General features: G+C 34.5%; 1 protein-coding gene across 13 annotated transcripts in view; it reads right to left on the bottom strand.

The window, feature by feature from the left end:
* LOC106878029 (solute carrier family 66 member 2) overlaps positions 1-22,070 on the bottom strand; it is a 288,127-nt gene that overhangs the window by 144,346 nt on the left and 121,711 nt on the right. For all 13 annotated transcript variants that reach the window (XR_008263579.2, XM_052965961.2, XM_052965960.2 and 10 more), the window contains 2 exons: positions 10,811-11,043; positions 5,350-5,486 (listed from right to left, as the gene is read on the bottom strand). Coding sequence is in view for 12 of the 13 variants with exons in the window: in XM_052965961.2 (XP_052821921.1) it covers positions 5,350-5,486; positions 10,811-11,043 (370 nt within the window). In the remaining variant the exon portion in view is untranslated. The remainder of the gene's footprint in view (positions 1-5,349; positions 5,487-10,810; positions 11,044-22,070) is intronic.

The following is a 22,070-nucleotide window of genomic DNA, read 5'->3' on the forward strand; positions in this document are numbered from 1 at the left end:
CTGTCTTTGTTTAGGTTGAAAATGTTATGCGGTTCATTAGACCTTAAGTACATATGCCTGTAGTTTTGATAGTGAACTTAATCCATCACCTGCTTTAATGGAACTCTTGAGTACTTTTAGATGTCTAAATTGTTGCAAACATTTAAACCAGATCTCCAGCTTCCCTCTCCCCTACCAGTCCCAGAAGGTTTATAATCCTGACTAAGCCATAAAAATATAATAATACTATGGCATAAATATTTTAAAATCAATAAAAAGAATTATTCACGAAAGAACATTAAAATATTCATTATTAATGTGCTAAAGTCAGCTCATAACTACCAAACAGCTAACTCAGTATTCCATAATGATCAGAAATATTGATTTATCCTTTTCCATACTCTGTTTCTAACTAAAATGCACCCTCATGGTTCTGTTTTTACTTAAATTTTAATATAATTCAGTTTTGTAAAATAACCATAACTTCATATTTATTTATATAGTAAACAGGTGTTTCAAGCCAACATTACAAAAAGTTCTTTTATAAATGTTTTATAAGTTTGTCTCAAAACTACTCGAATTCTTAATAAAACTTAAACTAAGCTTTCAAATTTTGTTTAAATATCATCATTTAAATGAATTATTAGTCATTAGTATATTATGATATGTAGCTTACTAAATTCCCATTATTATGTTGGGCAAAGATAGCAAGGAGGCAGAATAATGAGCACACCAGACAAAAATGCTTAGCAGCATTGAGTTCAAATGTTGCTGAGGTTGACTTTGCCTTTCATTCTTTCGAGGTTCAGTCAAGAACCAGTCAAGTATTAGGATCAATGGGATTCATTTACCCTCTCCCCTAAAATTGCTGGCCTAAGGCTGTCGTTTTTCCTTTCTTTAAATTTTGCATAGAGTCAACCTCTGCTGTTATTATATGAAACACTTAAACAGATAAACAGTCAATGATGGCTTTTCAGTTATAAGGACAACTGTTTGGATCCACTTTCTTCTGAATATTTTTGAAGAGGAATATCTTAAAATATTTTATTCCATTCTTTATTATGGAAATTGCAGCAATCTCTAATGCTGTTCCAGTTGTTTACACACTCAGATGTTTCAGACATTTTTTTTTCTTTTTTTTTTTTTGCTGCATGTGAAAATCCTTTAGAATCATTAATAAAACTCGTAAAGCTTATATGATTTTGTGTAGTCTTAAAAAAAAGACACAAGATAGAAATAAAGAAATAAAAAGGATTTGTGAAAATATTTAAAAATCCTGAAACCACAAAAATTCATATTTAAAAGTGTCTGATGGTGTTCATTATAAATGCACTAGAATCAATTCATGAGAACCTAAAATGCAACTGGTGATACGTTCTTTGAACAACAGCCATATTTTGTCTTCAAAATACTAGATAAGTAACTTTAAAAATACCCCCAAACCCCTAAACCTCAGTATTTCATAAAGATGAGAACTATCTATTTCAGGGCAGTTTTTAAACATGAAATCCCTGATGAGAACTGTTTAATATATTGGTAATAGAATATTCACTTACACTGTATATTACAAGTATTTAGAGGGTTGTGAGTGAAGTGAATCAAGGTGTTTGGGAAGTGACATGAGGTATTAGTTACTGAGGGAGAGAAATGGTTTAAGTGTTAGATGGTAGGAGAAGAGGCTGGTTGTTTCATGTTGATAAATTATTTACATATTTTGAGTTTTTGTAACACACACACATCACCACCACTATATATACAATATATGTGTGTGTGTGTGTGTGTGTGTGTGCATGCATGCCCATGCAACAGGCAGAGAATGCATGTTAATGTTTTATGTTTATCATTGTTGTTGTATATACCAGGGTCAACACTGATTGAGCAGACGTATGATGGGGTCCTAGTCTCCTAATAATGACCACCCAGGGTTGTATATGTAGTCTAAGACTACATATCCAATGAGAGTGTTAAGACACGATCTAACTGACATTTGGTAATATTTTCTACCAAGTTGAACAATCACAAAGTGGATCTCTCATTGGTGTGAGTGGAGTTATTTGTGTTTGTAGTATACATTCACTAAAACATAACCATCTCCATTCACTGTTTTGCAGATGAAAACGTTTTAGGTTGCTTGCTATGTTTATCTTTAATGAACAAAGAATAGATGAACTGGAACATATTTCAATTTCTTGTAACTTAAGTATAGCAGAAAAAGAAAGAGCCTTTAGCAAAAGGAATCCAGTAGACTGTGGTTAGAATATATAAGAAAAATTCATGAACTCAATCGAGCAGAAAAATGAAATGATGTAATGAAAACCTTAGAGAAAACACTGTGTGTGTATGTGTATATATATATATATATATATGTATATATCATCATCATCATCATCATCGTTTAATGTCCACTTTCCATGCTAGCATGGGTTGGACGATTTGACTGAGGACTGGTGAAACCAGATGGCTACACCAGGCTCCAATCTGATTTGGCAGAGTTTCTACAGCTGGATGCCCTTCCTAACGCCAACCACTCAGAGAGTGTAGTGGGTGCTTTTATGTGTCACCGGCATGAAGGCCAGTCAGGCGGTACTGGCAATGGCCACGCTCAAAATGGTGTATTTTATGTGCCACCCGCACAAGAGCCAGTCCAGGGGCACTGGCAACGATCTCGCTCGAAAGTCCTTACACATGCTGCGGGCACAAGTGCCAGAAAGGCGACGCTGGGCACAGGTGCCATCACAATTTTGCTTTCGCTTGCCCCAATAAGTCTTCTCAAGCTGAGTTTCGTGTCCAATGAGGGAGACGACGTTGGCATGGGTGCCAGTCATCGAATTTAGTTCGATTTCACTTGCCTCAACAGGTCTTCGCAAGTGGAGTTTAGTGTCAAATTTAACTCGATTTCGATATATATAAATATATATATATATATATATATATATATATAAGAGAGAGAGAGGGGGGTCGAGCAGTTTCTCTAAGGTGTAGGTAATACAATTTCATCTTATTGTTCCATTGCATTCATGCATATGCATATATGCAGATGTGCATATGTGTGTGTGAAATGAAAGCTGTTCATTATATCTATTTATATATCTATATGTTGAGACTTGTGGGTAGTGCAAGCTCTCAATGAGACCAAGGGTGTTATGCTGATGGAATGACATGGTAGATAAAGCTATAACAGCTAATATTTACATCATACTACTTACTCACCAGAAAGTTTCAAAAAGTAACTCAAGGGTTTAGAGTTTCATGCATTAATTACACTTATAAGTGTATGAAACTTTCAACCCTTCAGTCACTTTCCTAACATTCAGCTCATTAAGAATCATAAAAGCATATATATATGTTAAAATAAGGATATCACTTTAAAGCAGGTATGATTACAACAGTGTGGAGGCGCAATGGCCCAGTGGAACCTTGCTGTACTCTTCCACCACAACTTTCTCTCACTCTTTCTTCCTGTTTCTGTTGTACCTGTATTTCAAAGGGTCAGCCTTGTAATACTGTGTCACGCTGAATATCCCCAAGAACTACGTTAAGGATATACGTGTCTGTGGAGTGCTCAGCCACTTGCACGTTAATTTCACGAGCAGGCTGTTCCGTTGATTGGATCAACTGGAACCCTCGACGTCGTAAGCGACGGAGTGCCAACAACAACAACGATTACAACAGCAGAATATTTACTGATGGGGTGATTCTATACAGAGAGAAAAATCAAATTATTGTAAAGATCAAGTTTCTGACTGAAAAACCCAACAGACAAAATTTGAAGTCCCAATCAAATTGATCTTCACTAGAAAACATATATACTTATATCATATTTAATGCCTGAACCATTTCTTTTTTTCATATTATTGAAGCTTCTACCCAGCATACTTTTGTAATTCTTCACCTTCAAACCTCCAAATACCCCTGTTCACATCTACCTTAGACATTATTTCCTTTTTATTAATATACACGAATCATTAATTCTGCTCTTATAATCAAATTTGGTAGATTCAATATAATTGAAGTACTTACATCATAGCATTTACACACATATGCTTATAGATGTACCTACATACATATTTTTTGTGTTATCTATATGTACACATATATATTGGTACATATGTGTATGCCTATGAGTATATATGTGTGTATGTATGTGCCCTTTTTTCTGATATGTATGTTTATATGCATATTTATGTATCCATATCTGTTTATGGATATCAAATGGTTAAATAAACATATTCACCTCTCATACCTCCTGATTTTTATGGTCTCTGTGTGTGTGTGTGTATATATATATATATATATATATATAAATTTTATTATATATATATATATATATATATATATATATATATAAACTTTATTATATATACTTTATTTGTGGGATAACAATGCAACCAATGGTTTCATGTGAAGAAATCTTCACACATATATATATATATATATATATATATATACACACACACACACACACACATACAGAGGACATAGTTCAAATTTTTATTTTAATCTAGTGAAATGGCAATTTTTTCCCAAATTTAAATTAATGCTTTCATTTTATTTTAATTTGCAATTTAAAATTCATAAACCTAAGATGCTGTGGTGGAGAAAATTTGGAAATGAAATTCAAATGAAGGCTTAATTTTAAGAATATTGAAATTTCTATTAGCAAGTTTTTAAAATAAATTTCAGTTCAGTTTGAACATTAATCTCACTTTTTGTTACTTTTTAAAAACATTTTTTTTCAATCTAATTCTCTCTGCCTGTGTTTGTTCCATGATAACATTACAGTTTTATAAAATTTGAAATATCAAATTTAAAAGATCATTGAACAGAAATTCCCATTTTTGATTGCAATATTATTCCAGAGAATATTCAGGCTATGATATTAAGCCCAACAGAAATAAATTTTCTCTGAGAAGCAAATCTAAGCAAAATGGACTTCATTTTTGCATTTGATTTGCAACATTCTTGATGTGAATTCATGTGTTGAAACAAATTTTGTTGTGTCTTGGGACTGTCATTACACCAATAATAATAACACACACACAGGTGCAATTCCACTTCTTTATTGTTAAACCTTGGGGCAAGAGGGAAAGTCACTGAGAAGGTCAAGAACAGCAACAAAAGAACTTTGACTAACAAACAACCAATTAGTTGTTTAAACAAACAAACAAATTAGTTATTTGGTTAGATATTTACCCAATTGACTAACAATAAAGAAGTGGAGTTGAATTTGTGCATGTGCTATTATTGGCATAATGACTCTCCCAAGACACAACAAAACAAGCAAAATGTAATTTGTAAAGATGATTTAAGACATCATGAAAAATGATAACAACCCATGTTGAAAGAGAATTGACATTATTAGTTACTCACCTGTAAATGTTCTCGATTTAGAAGCAATAATTTCTGATTTTTGTTTCACTGTTACACAAAGGTGCATCATAACAATCATGGTTAAAATCATAATGATACTTTGGAATAATAATGGAAATTCATAAAATTTGCCAAACCTTTAAAAATAAAAAGAGCAATAAAGAGAGAAACAGGAAATAAAATCAAAAACACATTAAATGGTAAAAATGAACAATAGCAAAGAAAAAATGTTATTTAACAATATATACAATCATCATTATCATCATCATAAAATGTACACGCTGGCATAGGTTGAATTGTTTGATAGAATCCAATATGTCCAAGGACTGCATGAAACTCCAATGTCTGCTTTAACATGGTTTCTAAAGCTGGATGCACTTCCTAATGTCAACCACTTTACAGTACATATTGGGAGCTTCTGTTATGGCACTAGCATATATCCTCATCATCATTATCATCATCAAAATGTTCAATTTTTCCATGCTTGCCTGGATCAAACAAAATTCACTCAGGTAAATTTTCTTCATTTAGATGCTCTTCCTGTCACCAACAATCACCTACTTCAATGCAAGATAATATTTCCCCTAACCCTTTCAACTAGAACATAACAACTAGACATGTTTTCATGGGGAAATTGCAAATAAATGACATTGCTTCTGTGATGGTTTCATTTACATACAACTAGCGTGGGACATCAAGACAAGGTCATACACATACACACCGTAACAATATCTGTGGAAATTTCACAGCTGATTTTGTGGCACAATGTCAGCTATAAATAATTCCCTGTTCAATAATCATATCATGTCATTTCTTTCATTATCTTTTGATTAATTTCTAGGAAATCTTTTCTATTCCCTTTAGTCATGTTTTCTCATATTAGTTTGTGCAAAATATTCTTGCCTACCATCATCGTTCATATTTTGCCTTCTTTCTTCATTAACATTTCCCATTCTTTCCCTATCGTTTATCAAGATACCTTCTACCTCCATTTCTTGCATTAATTTCATTCATTTCCTTCTGGGTTAATGCTTCTTGTTCCCAATTCTCTTCTCTTTATTCCCTTACTCTCCCGTCCTCCTTTCCCCAATCTGTCCCTGCTTCTCTCATTCTAACTCTCACTGTCATACCCTGTGATCACTGTCTGCTGTAAAACACCAAACTCCATTTCAGTAATAAAATAATTTTAAAAGCATTTGATATTATATAGTTGGTAACACCCATATCCATTATAAACAGTTACATATCTTTTACAACACAACACTCATTCACATTCATACAAATACCAATGGTATGTACACATATATACATAGCCACCACTCTCTCACACGAGGACCAAAGAATTTCACTTTTTTCCTCCTTTTCTTTTCTTTTTTCAACAGAACAATTTTGATAAAAAGTGGAGTAAGCAAATCCCTTCAACAGCTCACACAGTGAATTGTTTAAAGAGGCAATGCCTTGTATGGGTCCATTTACACTGTTTGGTACTGCTGATAGCAACAGTCAGTGCAAGTCTGCCATGAGACTGATGAACAGCAAGACCTCAAATGGATGGCCACTGACTCTCATAAGTTCCTCTGCTTTTTCACAGGTATTCTTTTTCATCCCAAAGGGTGTCCAATAATCACCCCCTTCACTAAGAAAGCTTGGTAGGGTTGCAAGTTTAATTGCCAACAACCAAACTATGTGACAAGTTGGACTAGGGTTACATTTTACCAGTAGCACTTGAGAGTGACCTGACAAACAGACAGACAGACATGCACACATACATACATATGCCACATAAAAAGCACTCTGTAAAATGGTTGCATTAGGAAGTACATCCAGCCGCAGAAGCAATGCCAAAGCAGACAGAAGATCTTAGCACAGTCCTCTGGCTAGCCAGCCCCCGCCAAACCATCCAACCCAAAACAGATTGGAAAATAGACAATAGATCATGATATATATATATATATGCACACACACACACACACACATATATATATATATTCACAAACACATCATCATCAGCATAACATGAGACAAAATAAACTTATTACCATGTGGTAAGAAGTTTGCTTCCCAACCACACGGTTCCAAGTTCAGTCCCACAGCATGGTACCTTGGCAAGTGTCATCTACGATAGCTGCAGGACAATCAAAGCCTCGTGAGAGGATTTGGAAGACAGAAACTGAAAGAAGTACATTGTATATATGAATTTATATATCTATCTGTGTGTGTGTGCATCTTTGTATCTGTGTTTGTCCCCCACTACTGCTTGACAACTGGTGTTGGTGTGTTTACATCCCCCGTAACTTAACAGTCGAGCAAAAAGAAACCGCTTCAATAAGTACCAGGCTTAAAAATATGAAAAAAATGTACTGAGATCAATTCATTCAACTATAAGTTCTTCAAGGCAGTGCCCCAGTATGGCCAAAATCTAATGACTGAAACAAGCAAAAGATAAAAGATACCAGCTAAGAGTAAAAAGGGGTTAAACACATAAACAGCATATCTCTCTTTTCCTTTAGACTCACCTACCTTCTAACCTTCCTATTTGTTGCTACAGACCATCACTAAGTTTCATTAGACTTTACTGCTTCACCTTAAAGGCCACATCCAATCTTTTTCTTTTTTGAGAACTCATTATTTCAAGCTACACCCACATATATATATATATATATATATATATATATAGCGTACTATATTTGGAACTATTTGACCATTTGCTAATTTACCTATTTAAGAATCAAATAATTATTTTAAAACTTGTGTTTGACATTTTACCAAGATTTTAAAATAGTCGCAGCCAACTAGTCAGAGGTTTTATGGTATGTATCCCTTCCTCCTTTGCTACATTGTGTCTCCTCTGGAAAACAGTTGTAGAAACAGTATGTTGTTATGTTTTTGATAGAAATGCAGTGAACCAGTGACTGACCCATTGGAAACCTACCATCAATGATGCTGTTGTTCACAAAATGCATGGTCAGAATATCTTTTCTAGGTGTAGGAGAGGCTATGTCATATGAAATTTGCTTCCCGACCACATGGTTTCAGGTTCAATTCCTCTGCATGGCACCTGGGGCAAGTGTCTTTTACTATAGCTTTGGACCAACCAAAACTTTGTGAATGGATATGGAAGGCAGAAACTGAAAGAAACCCATCGTCTATGTGTGTGTGTGTGTGTGTGTGTGTGTGTGTGTGTGTGTGTGTTTGTGTTTGTCTCTCCACTGCATGAATAAACCAGTGCTGGTTTGTTAACATCCCCCCATAACTTAGTAGTTCAGTAATAGAGACCGATGGAATAAGTACCAAACTTAAAAAACAAATAATGGGGTTGATTTGTTCAAGGCGGTGCTTAAGCATGGCCACAGTCCAATGACTGAAACAAGTAACTGATAAAAGATATCTTCAGTTCAGAATTACTACAGGCATTTTTTTTCACTCTTGGACAGGTCACTTCTAAATCTCACCACCAAACTTTCATGTAAATTTATATTCCAAACACCAGCTTAATAACGATTAAGTTATTTTAATAAAGTCATCATTATTTCCCAAATTAACAGAAACAAAGGTAGTATTTTTCAATATAAATATGGCAACAAAAAATGTTAAAATTGTAGAGAAATTGGCTATCTTCAATTATGTTCAGTAACTTTGTAGAATTAGGACTCAAAAAACTTCTTGGTGTATCAACAAGAGATCTTGAAAGTTTATCATTTTATCCAAGACTTCTTTTTATTATCTACTCACACTTGTTTCTAAGCAAGGTAGTATTTCCCCATGACCAGTCATGTTCTCCCAGAAGATTAGAAATGAAGGGCACTGCTTGTATGACAACTATCATACAATGTCAAGATTAAGAGGATAGTAATGCATGCATCCATCCATCCATCCATCCATCCATCCATCCATACATACATATATGTGTAGGCTATGTCATGTTTCTGTGGAAGACATTATGCATGTGATTAGCAGCTGTCCTAAAATGTCGTCATGGTACTACCTCACTATGTGGCATGATGTTGTTGCTAAAACAATTTACAATGTCATCCACAAAAAAGACTGTCCTGAAATAAACTTTAAAAATCTTTTTGTTATGGAATACATTCATAAACACCAACTCAAGAAATAGTGGTGGAATTTTTCCATCAAAACTTCTGTCAAATGTAAATATAACAGGCTGGATATTGTTGTTTGGGACAGAGGAGTAAAGATATGTACCGTCATAGATGTCAGCTACCTTGCAGATATGAATATCTCGTTGAAAATCAAAGAAAGAGAGGATATCTATGGACAACTGCTTCAAAGCCTCCAGTTTTTATATCCAGACTATGAATTCATATTCATGCCAATAATAACTGGAGCACTAGGTTTTGTTAGTAAATGCTTAAAGGAGAATCTGGATAAACTGGGATTTTCAGAAAGAGAAATTGACCAGCTGATTTGTACATTACAGTGAGTGGAACAGTAAAAATATAAGACTTTTCTCAAGTTCCAAGTGTGAATTTGTCTGTGTTAACTACATCCTAATGATGGAGCCTTGTATCTTTGTTGGAAACCAGCTCCCTCTTCAGTGGAAGATTTATAATAATTTAAAAACAGAAGAGATATACATACATACATACATACATACATACATACATACATACATACATACATACATATATGCATACATATATGCACTGGCCTTCTTTAAGTTTACATCAACCAAATTCACTCACAAGACTTTGGTGGGCCTGAAACTATAGCAGAAAACACTTGTCCAAGGTGCTCTGAAGTAGGACTGAATCTGAAACCATGTAGTGGGAAACATGTAGCTGGTTAGAATACATTTCATAATAGGCTTTATTGGGTCCTTGCAACAGTGCCTACTCAGATTATGAATGCCCTTTCCATCAAGATCAACAAAAAAATATAAATGTTTTATCCATCCATCCACAAATCCTGGAAGTGTCATCAGAGTAGAGTCCCCATGTACCTCCTGCATAGAGTCTTATCAGAAGCAACTGTTCTTTGACTTTTTGGAGTGGATTCCTAAGTGACCAACTGAAACTATGATATTATCCAATCATTTTGTTCTTGATATACTCTTAGGTCTCCTGCCAGTTAGCTCAGTTTGAAGAATTCAATTTGCAAGTCTTTCCTGTGACATTTTAATCACATGTCCATATTGTTGGAGCTGTAACCTCTCAATGTGGAAAATCAGTGGCTCGCCCTGATCTCACTGATCTCCAAGCTTTACATGAATGAAATATCAAATAGTTTAAAACTTACTAACATTGCCAATAAATAATTTACACAACCTAAGAATTATGAGATTTCATAAATAAATTATGAAAATATTAGAGCAAAAATAAATTAAAAAAATATGTTAAAATAATTTGTAAATAATGAAACTTGAAACACTTTTTATCTCAGCAATTTGAAACTAAGACTAATTAACATGATTTTATTGAGTAGTTTAAAAAGGAAAACTTACCAGAACATTATTCGTAAAATGTTGGCAACCAGCAGTGTTAAACAAACAAATGTAGAAAAGCCATCAGCATTAGCGGAGCGTTTGATATCAGCATATTGTGGAATGAAGGGAACCACCCCCCCAAACATCATGGCTGATGCTGAACCCCAACGGATGATATTCTGAAAACTCACTTCAGGAAGTTCCATACTGATCATATCAAGATCCAACACAACCATTCTTAGGAGGGAAACCTATAAAAGGAAGAATACAGAAGAAAGAAAAATAAGTAAATGATGATAATTATCTTTATCAAATATTTTGCTTTTAAATGTGGTTTACAAGAATCACAAAATCTACACCATATACGTACACAAATACATGTGCATACATACACATACACATGTTCACTCTAATGTGCTTACTCACAGAATCCACTATGCCACAAACATGCATCTATTCACACAGACACAGACACACAAAAACACACACACACATATATTCTCTCTCTCTCTCTCCATCTCACATATATCCTCACTTACATACACATAACACTATAAATACAGGAACTGCAAACTAAGAGACAGACAAACAGACAGATCTGAAACTGACCCAGAATAGAGAGGGTATGTCATTGATGAGGTTGCAAATGGCAACAAAAGAACTTTGAGAAAACTGATTGATAAACCAAAAGATTGCTCAAACAATCAATTAGCTAATTGGTAATACGGTTAACCAATTGACAGATAAAAATAATGAAATGAAATAGAACCAGTGCATGTGTGAAGAAGTGTCACACCCTAACAGTGGAAGGAACCTGTGGAAGAGGTAGACCCAGGAAAACATGGGATGAGGTGGTGAAGCACACCCTTCAAACGTTGGGCCTTACAGAGGTAATGACAAGAGACCAAGACCTTTGGAGACATGCTGTGATTGAGAAGACCCAGCAAGTAAAGTGAGATCGCAACCATGGCTGATACCAGTATTGTATAACCAGCCCATTTAAAAGTATCCTTGGATCATTGGGCGATATGCTGTGCTTGAGAAGAACTGTTGAGTCAAGTGAAATTGGAGTCGTAGCCAATGCCGGTGCTGCCCGACTGGCACCCGTGCTGGTGGCATGAAAAAAGCACCATTCAAATGTAGTCAATGCCAGTGCCTCCTGACTGGCTCCTGTACTGGTGGCACGTAAAAAGCACCCACTACACTCTCGGAGTGGTTGGTGTTAGGAAGGGCATTCAGCTGTAGAAACCTTGCCAGATGAGATTGGATCCTGGTGCAGCCTACTGGCTGCAGTCAAACCGTCCAACCCATGCCAGCATGGAAAACAGACATTAAACGATGATGATGATGATGATGATGACCCTCCTGAGATACAAAATCTTCATAAAACATTTTAACCCTTTAGCATTCATATTATTCTGTCCAATGTAATGCCTATTTATGCACTGTTTTAAATTCATCATGCACTATTTCATAGCTTTGAAATTTCAATGATGTGATTGTTTATTTTTAAAATGACACTGTTGGGTAGGTGTGAGAGGCCAGATCTGGCCAGTTTAAACATAAAACATGTAGGTAGAATATTTGGATCAGACGTGGCTAGTTTAACTGCTAAATGGTTAAACTAATTGACGTTTTACAGTACACAAGAGACACACATTCCTAACTGGTGCCTTGCAGCCCACAAACACTCACATTACCAACTTGTGCCTTGCAGTACATAAGACACACTCATTACATTGCTAACTATGTTTGAAACCACAGAAAAATGTGTGACTATAGTAGTTAAAACAATATTGTCATGTTTAGTCAACAACACAATTGAAATATTTTAAAAGTACTTGTATTGACTTTCTTTTATAATTCATGTCAACTGAAATTTGTTCCGTGACATTAAGCACATATAAATATGAAATATTGTTTAATAAAAATTATCTGATGCCAACCAGTGAGAACACTTGAAAAAAAATCTTTATTCTCAGTTCAAAACAACCTGGTCAGCATTTGTAAGCATAAGACAAGGAGTAGTGTTAATGTTTTAAAAATAATCTTTCATCTTTGCATCAAGTTGTTCAATATGTTGTGAAGGATGGACAGAAATTGTGTGTGTGTGTGTGTGTGTGTGTGTGTGTGTGTGTGTGTGTGTGTGTGTGTGTGTGTGCGTGCGTGTGTGTTTAAGAAGCTTGCTTCCCAACTATGTTGCCTTGGGTTCAGTCCCACTGCATAGCACCTTCAGTGAGTGTCTTCTACTATAGCCCCAGGTCAACCAAAGCCTAATGAGTGAATCTGGTCGAAGGAAACTGAAAGAAGCCTGTTCATGTATGTGTGTGCGAGTGTGTGTGTGTGTGTGTGTGTGTGTGTTTGTGTGTGTGTGTACTCTTTTTTCGACATCGTGTGATGGTTGTAAATGAGTATTATCATCAAACAAGCAAGGTTGTTCATTTTCAGTCTTCCATGAATATCCGTGCTAACAAATTCTCTTTGACCCATGCAAGCATGAAAAAGTGAACATCAAATGGCAATGATGATGATGATGATGATGATGATGATGATTTGCCATGGAACAACATTCTGATTAACATTTCTAAAGTTATTTATCAATAATAAAACCAGGATAAATAAGAAAACAGAACTGTTTCTGACAGAAGTGGGTTATCACACAACAAAACATTACACAAGAACCAGCCATAAATTTCAAAGTTTACTCCACTAAAAACAATTACAAGAAAGAGTATCTTTTCTAAATCTGTCATATAATGAAGAGAACAAGTTGAATGGGGTTTCTTTTATCTCTTTCTTTTCTTTTCCATATGCTTGTGAATTTCTGCATAAATTAGAGACACATACATACACACATATACATTTACACCCGTAAGATATCAACCAACCTGAACCTATGGCAGAAGAAACTTGCCTAAGAATGGCAATGTAAGATTGCTCCCAGAACCACATGGTTTTGAAGTGAACCTTTTAGCTACACAGTTATACTTGTGCCCATGTATCTATGTATGTACTATGTATAAATATATTATTTTTACTTTATAAAGAAGAAAGTTAAAATATTAAAACTTGTTCTTATCACCTTTACAAGACAGTAACCATTTTGTTACCATATTTCTGATGAAATACTCTCCTTTCTATTCAATTAATTTTAAAAATGATAAAAAAATTTAGCAAAATAACTCCATCATATTAAGCTGGTGTTTAGAATATAAATTGATATCAAATCATGTTTTAATCAAGATCGTATTAAAACAATAAGTTTGTATTGTAGAGCCAAGGGTAGACTCAGGTGAACTGGTATCAAAAAGTTTAAAGAAAATATGCAAAATTACTTGAATAGGTAAAATGAGCTAAAATAATAACAGCTGTTGTTACATCCAATGATTGTGTGTATAATTATAATGGACCTAATAAATGTGGTGTTGAAAATACAATATATTTCAGTTTCCATTTATGAGAATAATCAAATTTCTCTTCAACAGAATAACAAAATATATTATACCTTTTCATCTTTTACCTATTTCAGTCACTGGACTGCTAACATGCTGGGGCAATACTATGAAAGTTTTAGTCAAACAAACTGACCCCAGTACATACTGTTTTACATCTGGTATTTATTCTATCAGTGAACCACTAAGTTACATGAATGTAAACAAACCAGCACCAGTTATCAAGTGGTGAAGGTGGAAGACTATCACATATGCACACACACACACACACACACACACTCATGAATGGTTTCCACAGTTTCAATTTGCCATATTAACTCACAAGGCATTGGTCAGCAGCCTGAGGCTATAGTCGAAGACACTTGCCCAAGGTACCAAATAGTGGAATTGAACCTGAAACTACATGACTGCAAAGTGAGCTTGTTAACTACACAGCTATGCCATATTCATCAACTCAACACATGTTGACAGCTGCAAGAAAATCATGTGCCAGGAGTAAATTCCAGAAAGCAGACAGATGTTCTAGAGGGAAAGGATTCAACAGAATGGTAAGTATGGGAACTCCTGAAGAGTATATAATATAGGTGAATCTTCTTTGAAAATACGGTAGTAGAAATGGTTAAAGGCTTCTAGTAAGGAATGGAATGGATAACATTGTTAGAAAATAAATTTTTCTATGAGAAACATTAACATTTTCTGAATCTAAGAAAATTAAATAACAATAAAATATTGATTTTCTTTTTATCATGGTTATATAGATCAAAGAAAAGTCTACTATTATATCATTAGAATTCTTATAAGGTTCTTTTGTTCCCAATAATAGATTTTTTTAAATTTTAAACTGAAAAAGATTTTTTTTTTAATTACAAAATATAAAGAAGAGAAAAAGTTATAGAAATAATTTCTTTTTATAATGAAAACTTGATAAAAGGAGATTATGAACATAACTTAATGTGTAATTTTCCTTCCAACATTTATAAAAAAAAAACGCAACCCTCTGAAATATCAAAACGTTATATTTATATTTAATGCAGAAATAAATCGACCTTATACATTTTCTCCATTATTCTTGAGGTAGACTTTTGAAACAATAGCATCATTGGTTTATAAGCTTTCAGCTGGTCAATCACTGGTTCATTACATTTCTGATGGAAAGAGTGACAAGGAATGTTAAGCTTAATGCAAGTGTCTTAGTCTGTAAAGCACCATTTTTATGCTGGTCACTTTCTCACCCTTTCTCTCTCACTGTATATATGCATATATGTGTATACATATACACACAGCCATATATACACACATAAAGTGACAGAAAGAGGAAAAACAATCTGAGGAGACTGGTGGTGGTCTGTGTTGCAGGCCTCCACCTGTTACCTTGGATTATATTATATATATATATATATATATATTTACTCTTTTACTCTCTTTTACTTGTTTCAGTCATTTGACTGCGGCCATGCTGGAGCACCGCCTTTGGTCGAGCAAATCGACCCCAGGACTTATTCTTTGTAAGGCTAGTACTTATTCTATCGGTCTCTTTTTGCCGAACCGTTAAGTTACAGGGACGTAAACACACCAGCATCGGTTGTCAAGCGATGGTGGGGGGACAAATACAGACACACAAACACACATACATATATATATATATATATATATATATATATATATATATATATATATACGACGGGCTTTTTTCAGTTTCCGTCTACCAAATCCACTCACAAGGCTTTGGTCGGCCCGAGGCTATAGTAGAAGACACTTGCCCAAGGTGCCACGCAGTGGGACTGAACCCGGAACCATGTGGTTGGTAAGCAAGCTACTTACCACACAGCCACTCCTGATATATATATATATATATATTTGTCTGAAAATACATACTCCTTGTATGAAACCCAATCGGTACATTGGCTTTTATGAGAATAACATGTGCCAGGAGTAAATGTCAGGCAGCATTTATGATAAAAGCAATCCTTCCCACTATAGGCACAAGACCAGAAATTTTGTGGGAAAGAGCTAGCCAATTACATCATCCCTAAGTATTTAATTGGTATTTATTTTAATGACCCTAAAATAATGAAAGGCATAGTTGACCTTGACAAAATTTGAACTCACAATCCAAAGACAGATGAAATGCTGCTTAGCATTCTGTCTGGTGTGGTAACCATTCTGCAATAATAATAATAATAATAATAATAATAATAATAATAATAATAAAATACTGCTAAGCATTTCGCCTGGCATGTTAATTATTCTGCCAGCTCACTGCCTTAGTAGAAATAATAATAATGTGTGTGTGCGTGTGTGTATTTACTTACACACACACACACACACACACACATGTACAGAGGTGCATGGCTTAATGGTTAGGGTGTTGGACTCATGATCGTAAGATTGTGGTTTTGATTCTTGGACCGGCTGATGCACTGTGTTCTCCAGCAAAACACTTCATTTCATATTACTCCAATCCACTCAACAGATAAAAATGAATAATCCTGCCATGGACCAGCATTCCATCCAGGAAGAAATAATACACCAGAGAAACTGGAAATCTGCCCCTATGCTACTTACAGAGTAATGTGGACTAACCTAAACACACACACACATGTATGCACATACATGTATACACACACAAATACACTTGTTCACACACATGGCTGGCTGCCACATGGTTCCTAAAACAAATTCCACTCAAAAGATATTGAATAAACCAAGGCTATACTAAAATATACTTTCTCAAGGCATCACAGAATAGAATGAATCCTCAAACAAGGTAGTAGCAAAATAAACTACTTAACCACAAAGCTATACAATACACAATTAGTGACATTATACTCAAAAATAAAATATTGAAGTTCAAGAAGCCACAGCTACAACCTGCTTTAATTCTTTCTCAGAGTCTTTTAAATTTACTTACAATGTTAATGGAATAAACACTGCAAATATCATTTCAAAATCTGAAGTAATACGTTTAAGTAAACTGGAAAAGTTGCTGTGTAACTGAGACTTGTGCTTCACGACTGTGTTTCCAGATTCAGTCCCACTACATGGTACACTGGACAAGCGTTGGTCATTGTCTTGAGAGCGAATTTGACTGATGGAAACTTTCTCTCTCTCTCTCTCTGCGTGTGTATGTTAGTCTTACACAGTTTGACAACCATCGTAGGTTTGTTTACTTCCCCCAAATGTTGTGGTTTGGTAAAAAGTGACTGACAGAATTAGAACCAAACTTAAAAGAAGTACTGAGATCAATTTGACTAACTAAACTTTTCATGACAGTAGCCCAGCAAGGCTGCAGTTCAATGAGTGAAACAAAAAAAAAGGAATAAAAAATAATGTACTAATCCACAAAAATTTAACATATTTTATATTACAAAAATTACCAAGTTTTATAAAATTTTTACCAGGTTAGAATTTCTGCAATTTAATAACCAGTTGGTATCTATTATCAATAAATTCATACAATTTATCAGCATCGTTTTTCACCTATTCCTTGTTGCTTGCATGAGAAAAATTTTGAATATTCAACTAGTGTTGTAATAATTATTGCAGACAATTCTTGTTTCCTTTAGGCTGGTCTATGTTCTTTTAACCTTCTTAATTTAATTCTACATTACAGATTATATATATCCAATATCACCTGTTCAACTAGTTTTCAGTCATCTTTTTCACTGCATACTGGCCCAAAGAAATTTATTTCTCAGTATTGCAAAAAGAAGATCCAATATTTTTAAATTAATTATTGTTATCATTATTATACAATTTAATAAGGCAGCAAGCTGGCAGAATCATTAGCAAGCCGGGCAAAATGTTCACTGGTATTTTGTGTGTCTTTACGTTCAGAGTTCAAATTCCGCTGAGGTCAACTTTGCCTTTCATCCTTTCGTGGTCAATAAAATAGGTACAGGTTAAGCACTGGAGTCGATGTAATTGACTAGCCACTTCCCCACAAAATTTCAGGCCTTGTACTTATACTAGAAAAAGGATTATTACACAATTTAATAAGGTGGTGAGCTGGCGGAATCATTACTGCACTAAACAAAGTGCTTAGCAGCCTTTTATCTGTTTTTACATTTTGAGTTCAAATTCTGCTGAGGTTGACTTTGCCTTTCCTCTTTTTGGAGTCAATAAATTAAGGATCAGCTGAACATTGGTGTTGATGTAATTGATTTGGCCCCTTCCCCAAAAATGTCAGGCTTTGAGCCTATAGCAGAAAGGATTATTATACAATTTAACTCCTGTTCCTCTGTGGGTGAGTCTCATTGTATACATAGGGAATTGGAATGGAACCAATCAGGAGCAAAGTACAACACAAAAATAGGGAATGAGAGAACAAATGATTAAATTAAAAATCAAAGGAACACTAAATAATATATGAACACTCAATGATATATGAACACTAAATGATATATGAGGTAGGTACACAAAAATGATATATGGGATTATTAAATAAAAAAAAAACAGTAGGCGTAGGAGTGGCTGTGTGGTAAGTAGCTTGCTTACCAACCACATGGTCCCGGATTCAGTCCCACTGCATGGCATCTTGGGCAAGTGTCTTCTACTATAGCCTCGGGCCGACCAAAGCCTTGTGAGTGGATTTGGTAGACGGAAACTGAAAGAAGCCTGTCGTATATATGTATATATATATATATATATATATGTATGTGTGTATGTGTTTGCATGTCTGTGTCTGTCCCCCCAACATCGCTTGACAACCGATGCTGGTGTGTTTATGTCCCCGTAACTTAGCGGTTCGGCAAAAGAGACCGATAGAATAAGTACTAGGCTTCCAAAGAATAAGTCCTGGGGTCGATCTGCTCGACTAAAGGCGGTGCTCCAGCATGGCCACAGTCAAAAGACTGGAACAAGTAAAAGAGTAAAAATAGTAAAAGAGTATTTGCTTTTAAGAGACAATATAAACTGTTTAATATATTAAACAATGAATTTTCAGAAATATTTAATAACAGTTTCGTGCTTGCACAGCCACTGTTCTCTTAATGGGACATCGCATTGTGCATGACATGTGACATAGTCTATGAAGCTGAGTTACCTGGTACTTTCAATATGACTCATAAGGTATGTTCATGATGCTACAAGCATCCAGTATATAAGCAATATAACAGTGTAATAATGATTAGTATAATTGTTCAATCAGCAAGCAATGCACGGATCAACTCCTGTCAGATATTACCACACTTTTCTTTTTGCCCTCTGTTTGCATAGTAGTTGATATTGATTTGTATAAAAATCCTAACAATTGATATGTACATACATATAAGCATGCACACACACATTCATAGATACATATATTCACATATTGAAGCATACATATGATGCAAAAACACTCAGTGGATGATGAAGCACGAAGTAATGAATGATACAAAGTGTGTTCATTGGTGAGGTGATAACAGTTGAAGAGACAAAGGATAGACAAAGCTCACTGGTGAATCAGTAAACACAAAATGACATCTTTCAAATGTTTAGAATATTCAGCAGAAGTAGTTAATCACTCCTATGGTACCTATATAGCAACAGTAAAGGCATGGTGGCCAGGGTAAGGACAGGGTGAAAGAAATTTAAGGAGCTATTACTTCTGTTCGCAACAAAAGGTTTCTGTTTCCAAGTGAACAGCTAACTATAAGACACTTTTGCATGAAGTGTGATGTTGCTTAGTAGAAGGAGATGGATGGTGAATATAGAGAATGTGCAAAGGTTGGAAACAAATGAGATGTATGTGCTGTGATGCATTTTTAATATCAGCTTGCATGAATTATGGAACACAGATAAGTTGTGAGAAAAAAATGGGTATCAGAGAAATCAGCAGTGATGTGCAAGAAAGAAGACCACACTGGCATGGAAAAACCAATGTGTCTGACGGATGGTAAGTGGGTGGGGAAGTAAAAAACAATCTAAGTGAAAGAAGCTTGCAGAAGAAGAAAAATGAAGAAGACATGAGATGAAGAGGTGAAAAACTCATCTCAGAATGCTGATCCTCACAAACAACTGAAGTACTCAATATGCTTGAAAACAGCATCCAAATTTACCTGGACTCACATCCTATGTTAAGAAAAGAGGATACATTGGATATGGGGCTGTAAATACTATATACCAGGAAATATGGGGTGGTCCCAATTAGAATCCCTTTGATCATAGAAATATTGACCAAGATCCGCAAGAACTAAACAACAATAACAGCAACAACAAGATGAAATTTTGATTTGTAGCATAGGTAAGGTATAAGATCAAAAATTTTGGAGAATAGGTATAAATGAATAAATCAACCACAGAACTTGATGGGCATAATTTTATTGATCTCAAAAAGATGTAAAGCAAAGCCAAACTCAGTGAGATTTGAACTGAGAAAGGGTGTAATACCACATGGCATACTGTCTGGTGATTTACCATTTCTACTATCCACCACCTTTGTTGTATGAGAAAATGAAGTCAAGCCTATTATACAGAGGAGAAAAACTAAAATTATGGAGAAGTTATATATTCAATCGCTGCAGATAATCACAAGCAAGTTATGTGTTAATGTATTCCCCCTTCTCTATGATAAAATGATTAGTTTACAACATCTGAAAAAGATGCTGTCCCTGAAAACATTTATGATATGTAAATAAAGAAATAAATACCAACGCTTGCATTGATATTTCATAAAATTACAATTGCTAACATTTCTATTCTCCATAAAGATGATTTAAACAGCAGGGGGTTCGGGGTGATGAGGCATCTATTCTATTGTCTGAAAACTCATTATTAGTTGAACTCTTGCCTTTGGTATTGTGTACATCTTCACTTCTTCATCTTTTTTTTTTTTTTAAGTAATGTTAGTAGAAGCACTCCCACTTCATGGTTGGATAATTAGAATGAAGGTCAAGCCAACTTTGAAGCTCATGCTCTACAAACTCATGTAGATATTCAACTTTGTTGAACCCTCTAACTGATAAAAGCATGAAAAAATATTTATATATATATATATATATATATATATGTGTGTGTATATATATATGTATGTATGCATGTATGCATAAATATTTATATATACATGTATATGCATATATATATGTGTTTGTGTGTATATGTCATCTCTCTCTCTCTCTCTCTCTCTCTCTCTCACACACACACACACACACACACTCCCTCTCATATATATATATATATATTTATGTGTGTGTATTTATATATATATGAAATATAACCCATGCCAGCATGGAAGGCAGACGTTAAACGATGATGATGACATGTGTGCGTGCACATACACACACACACACACATATATATTCTTATCAATTTAGGCCATTGATAAGAAGGGAGAAGCAATGTAGTGTCTAACAGTATATAAAGAACAATCTAAAACTATAAAATATATTGTTTATTGTAACTGAAATAAAGATGAAAGTGATGCTGTATAAAGAGATAACTTCAAATGGCTGGTTCTTTTTTTTTAATAGTGAATTTATAAAACTGTCTTTGATAGAGAGCTGCAGTTAAGCACTAAATACAAATTAGAAACAATCGTTAGCATAAAGATATGAAATGGAAGTGAAGAGCAATATGTAAAATAAACATCGATGATTTGTTTGAGGAAAAATAAACATTATATATGTGAGTGACTATTAAATAAAAAAAAAATACATGTATTTTTTTTTTTCAAGAAGTAGTATAGATTCTTTGATATATTAAGTGATGGAAGTTTAGGGATATTTAATATCAGAAAATTTCTTAGATATATTGAATGTTTTCCCACTGGTTTGTAATTATATACATGTTAAAAAAAATGTTCATTTAAAAAGCAAATATCTCTTTTAAAGGACAGGTGGAAATGTTGT

This window comes from Octopus bimaculoides, chromosome 1 (assembly GCF_046866305.1).
Source record: "Octopus bimaculoides isolate indiv1 chromosome 1, ASM4686630v1, whole genome shotgun sequence".
Lineage (NCBI taxonomy): Eukaryota > Metazoa > Mollusca > Cephalopoda > Octopoda > Octopodidae > Octopus > Octopus bimaculoides.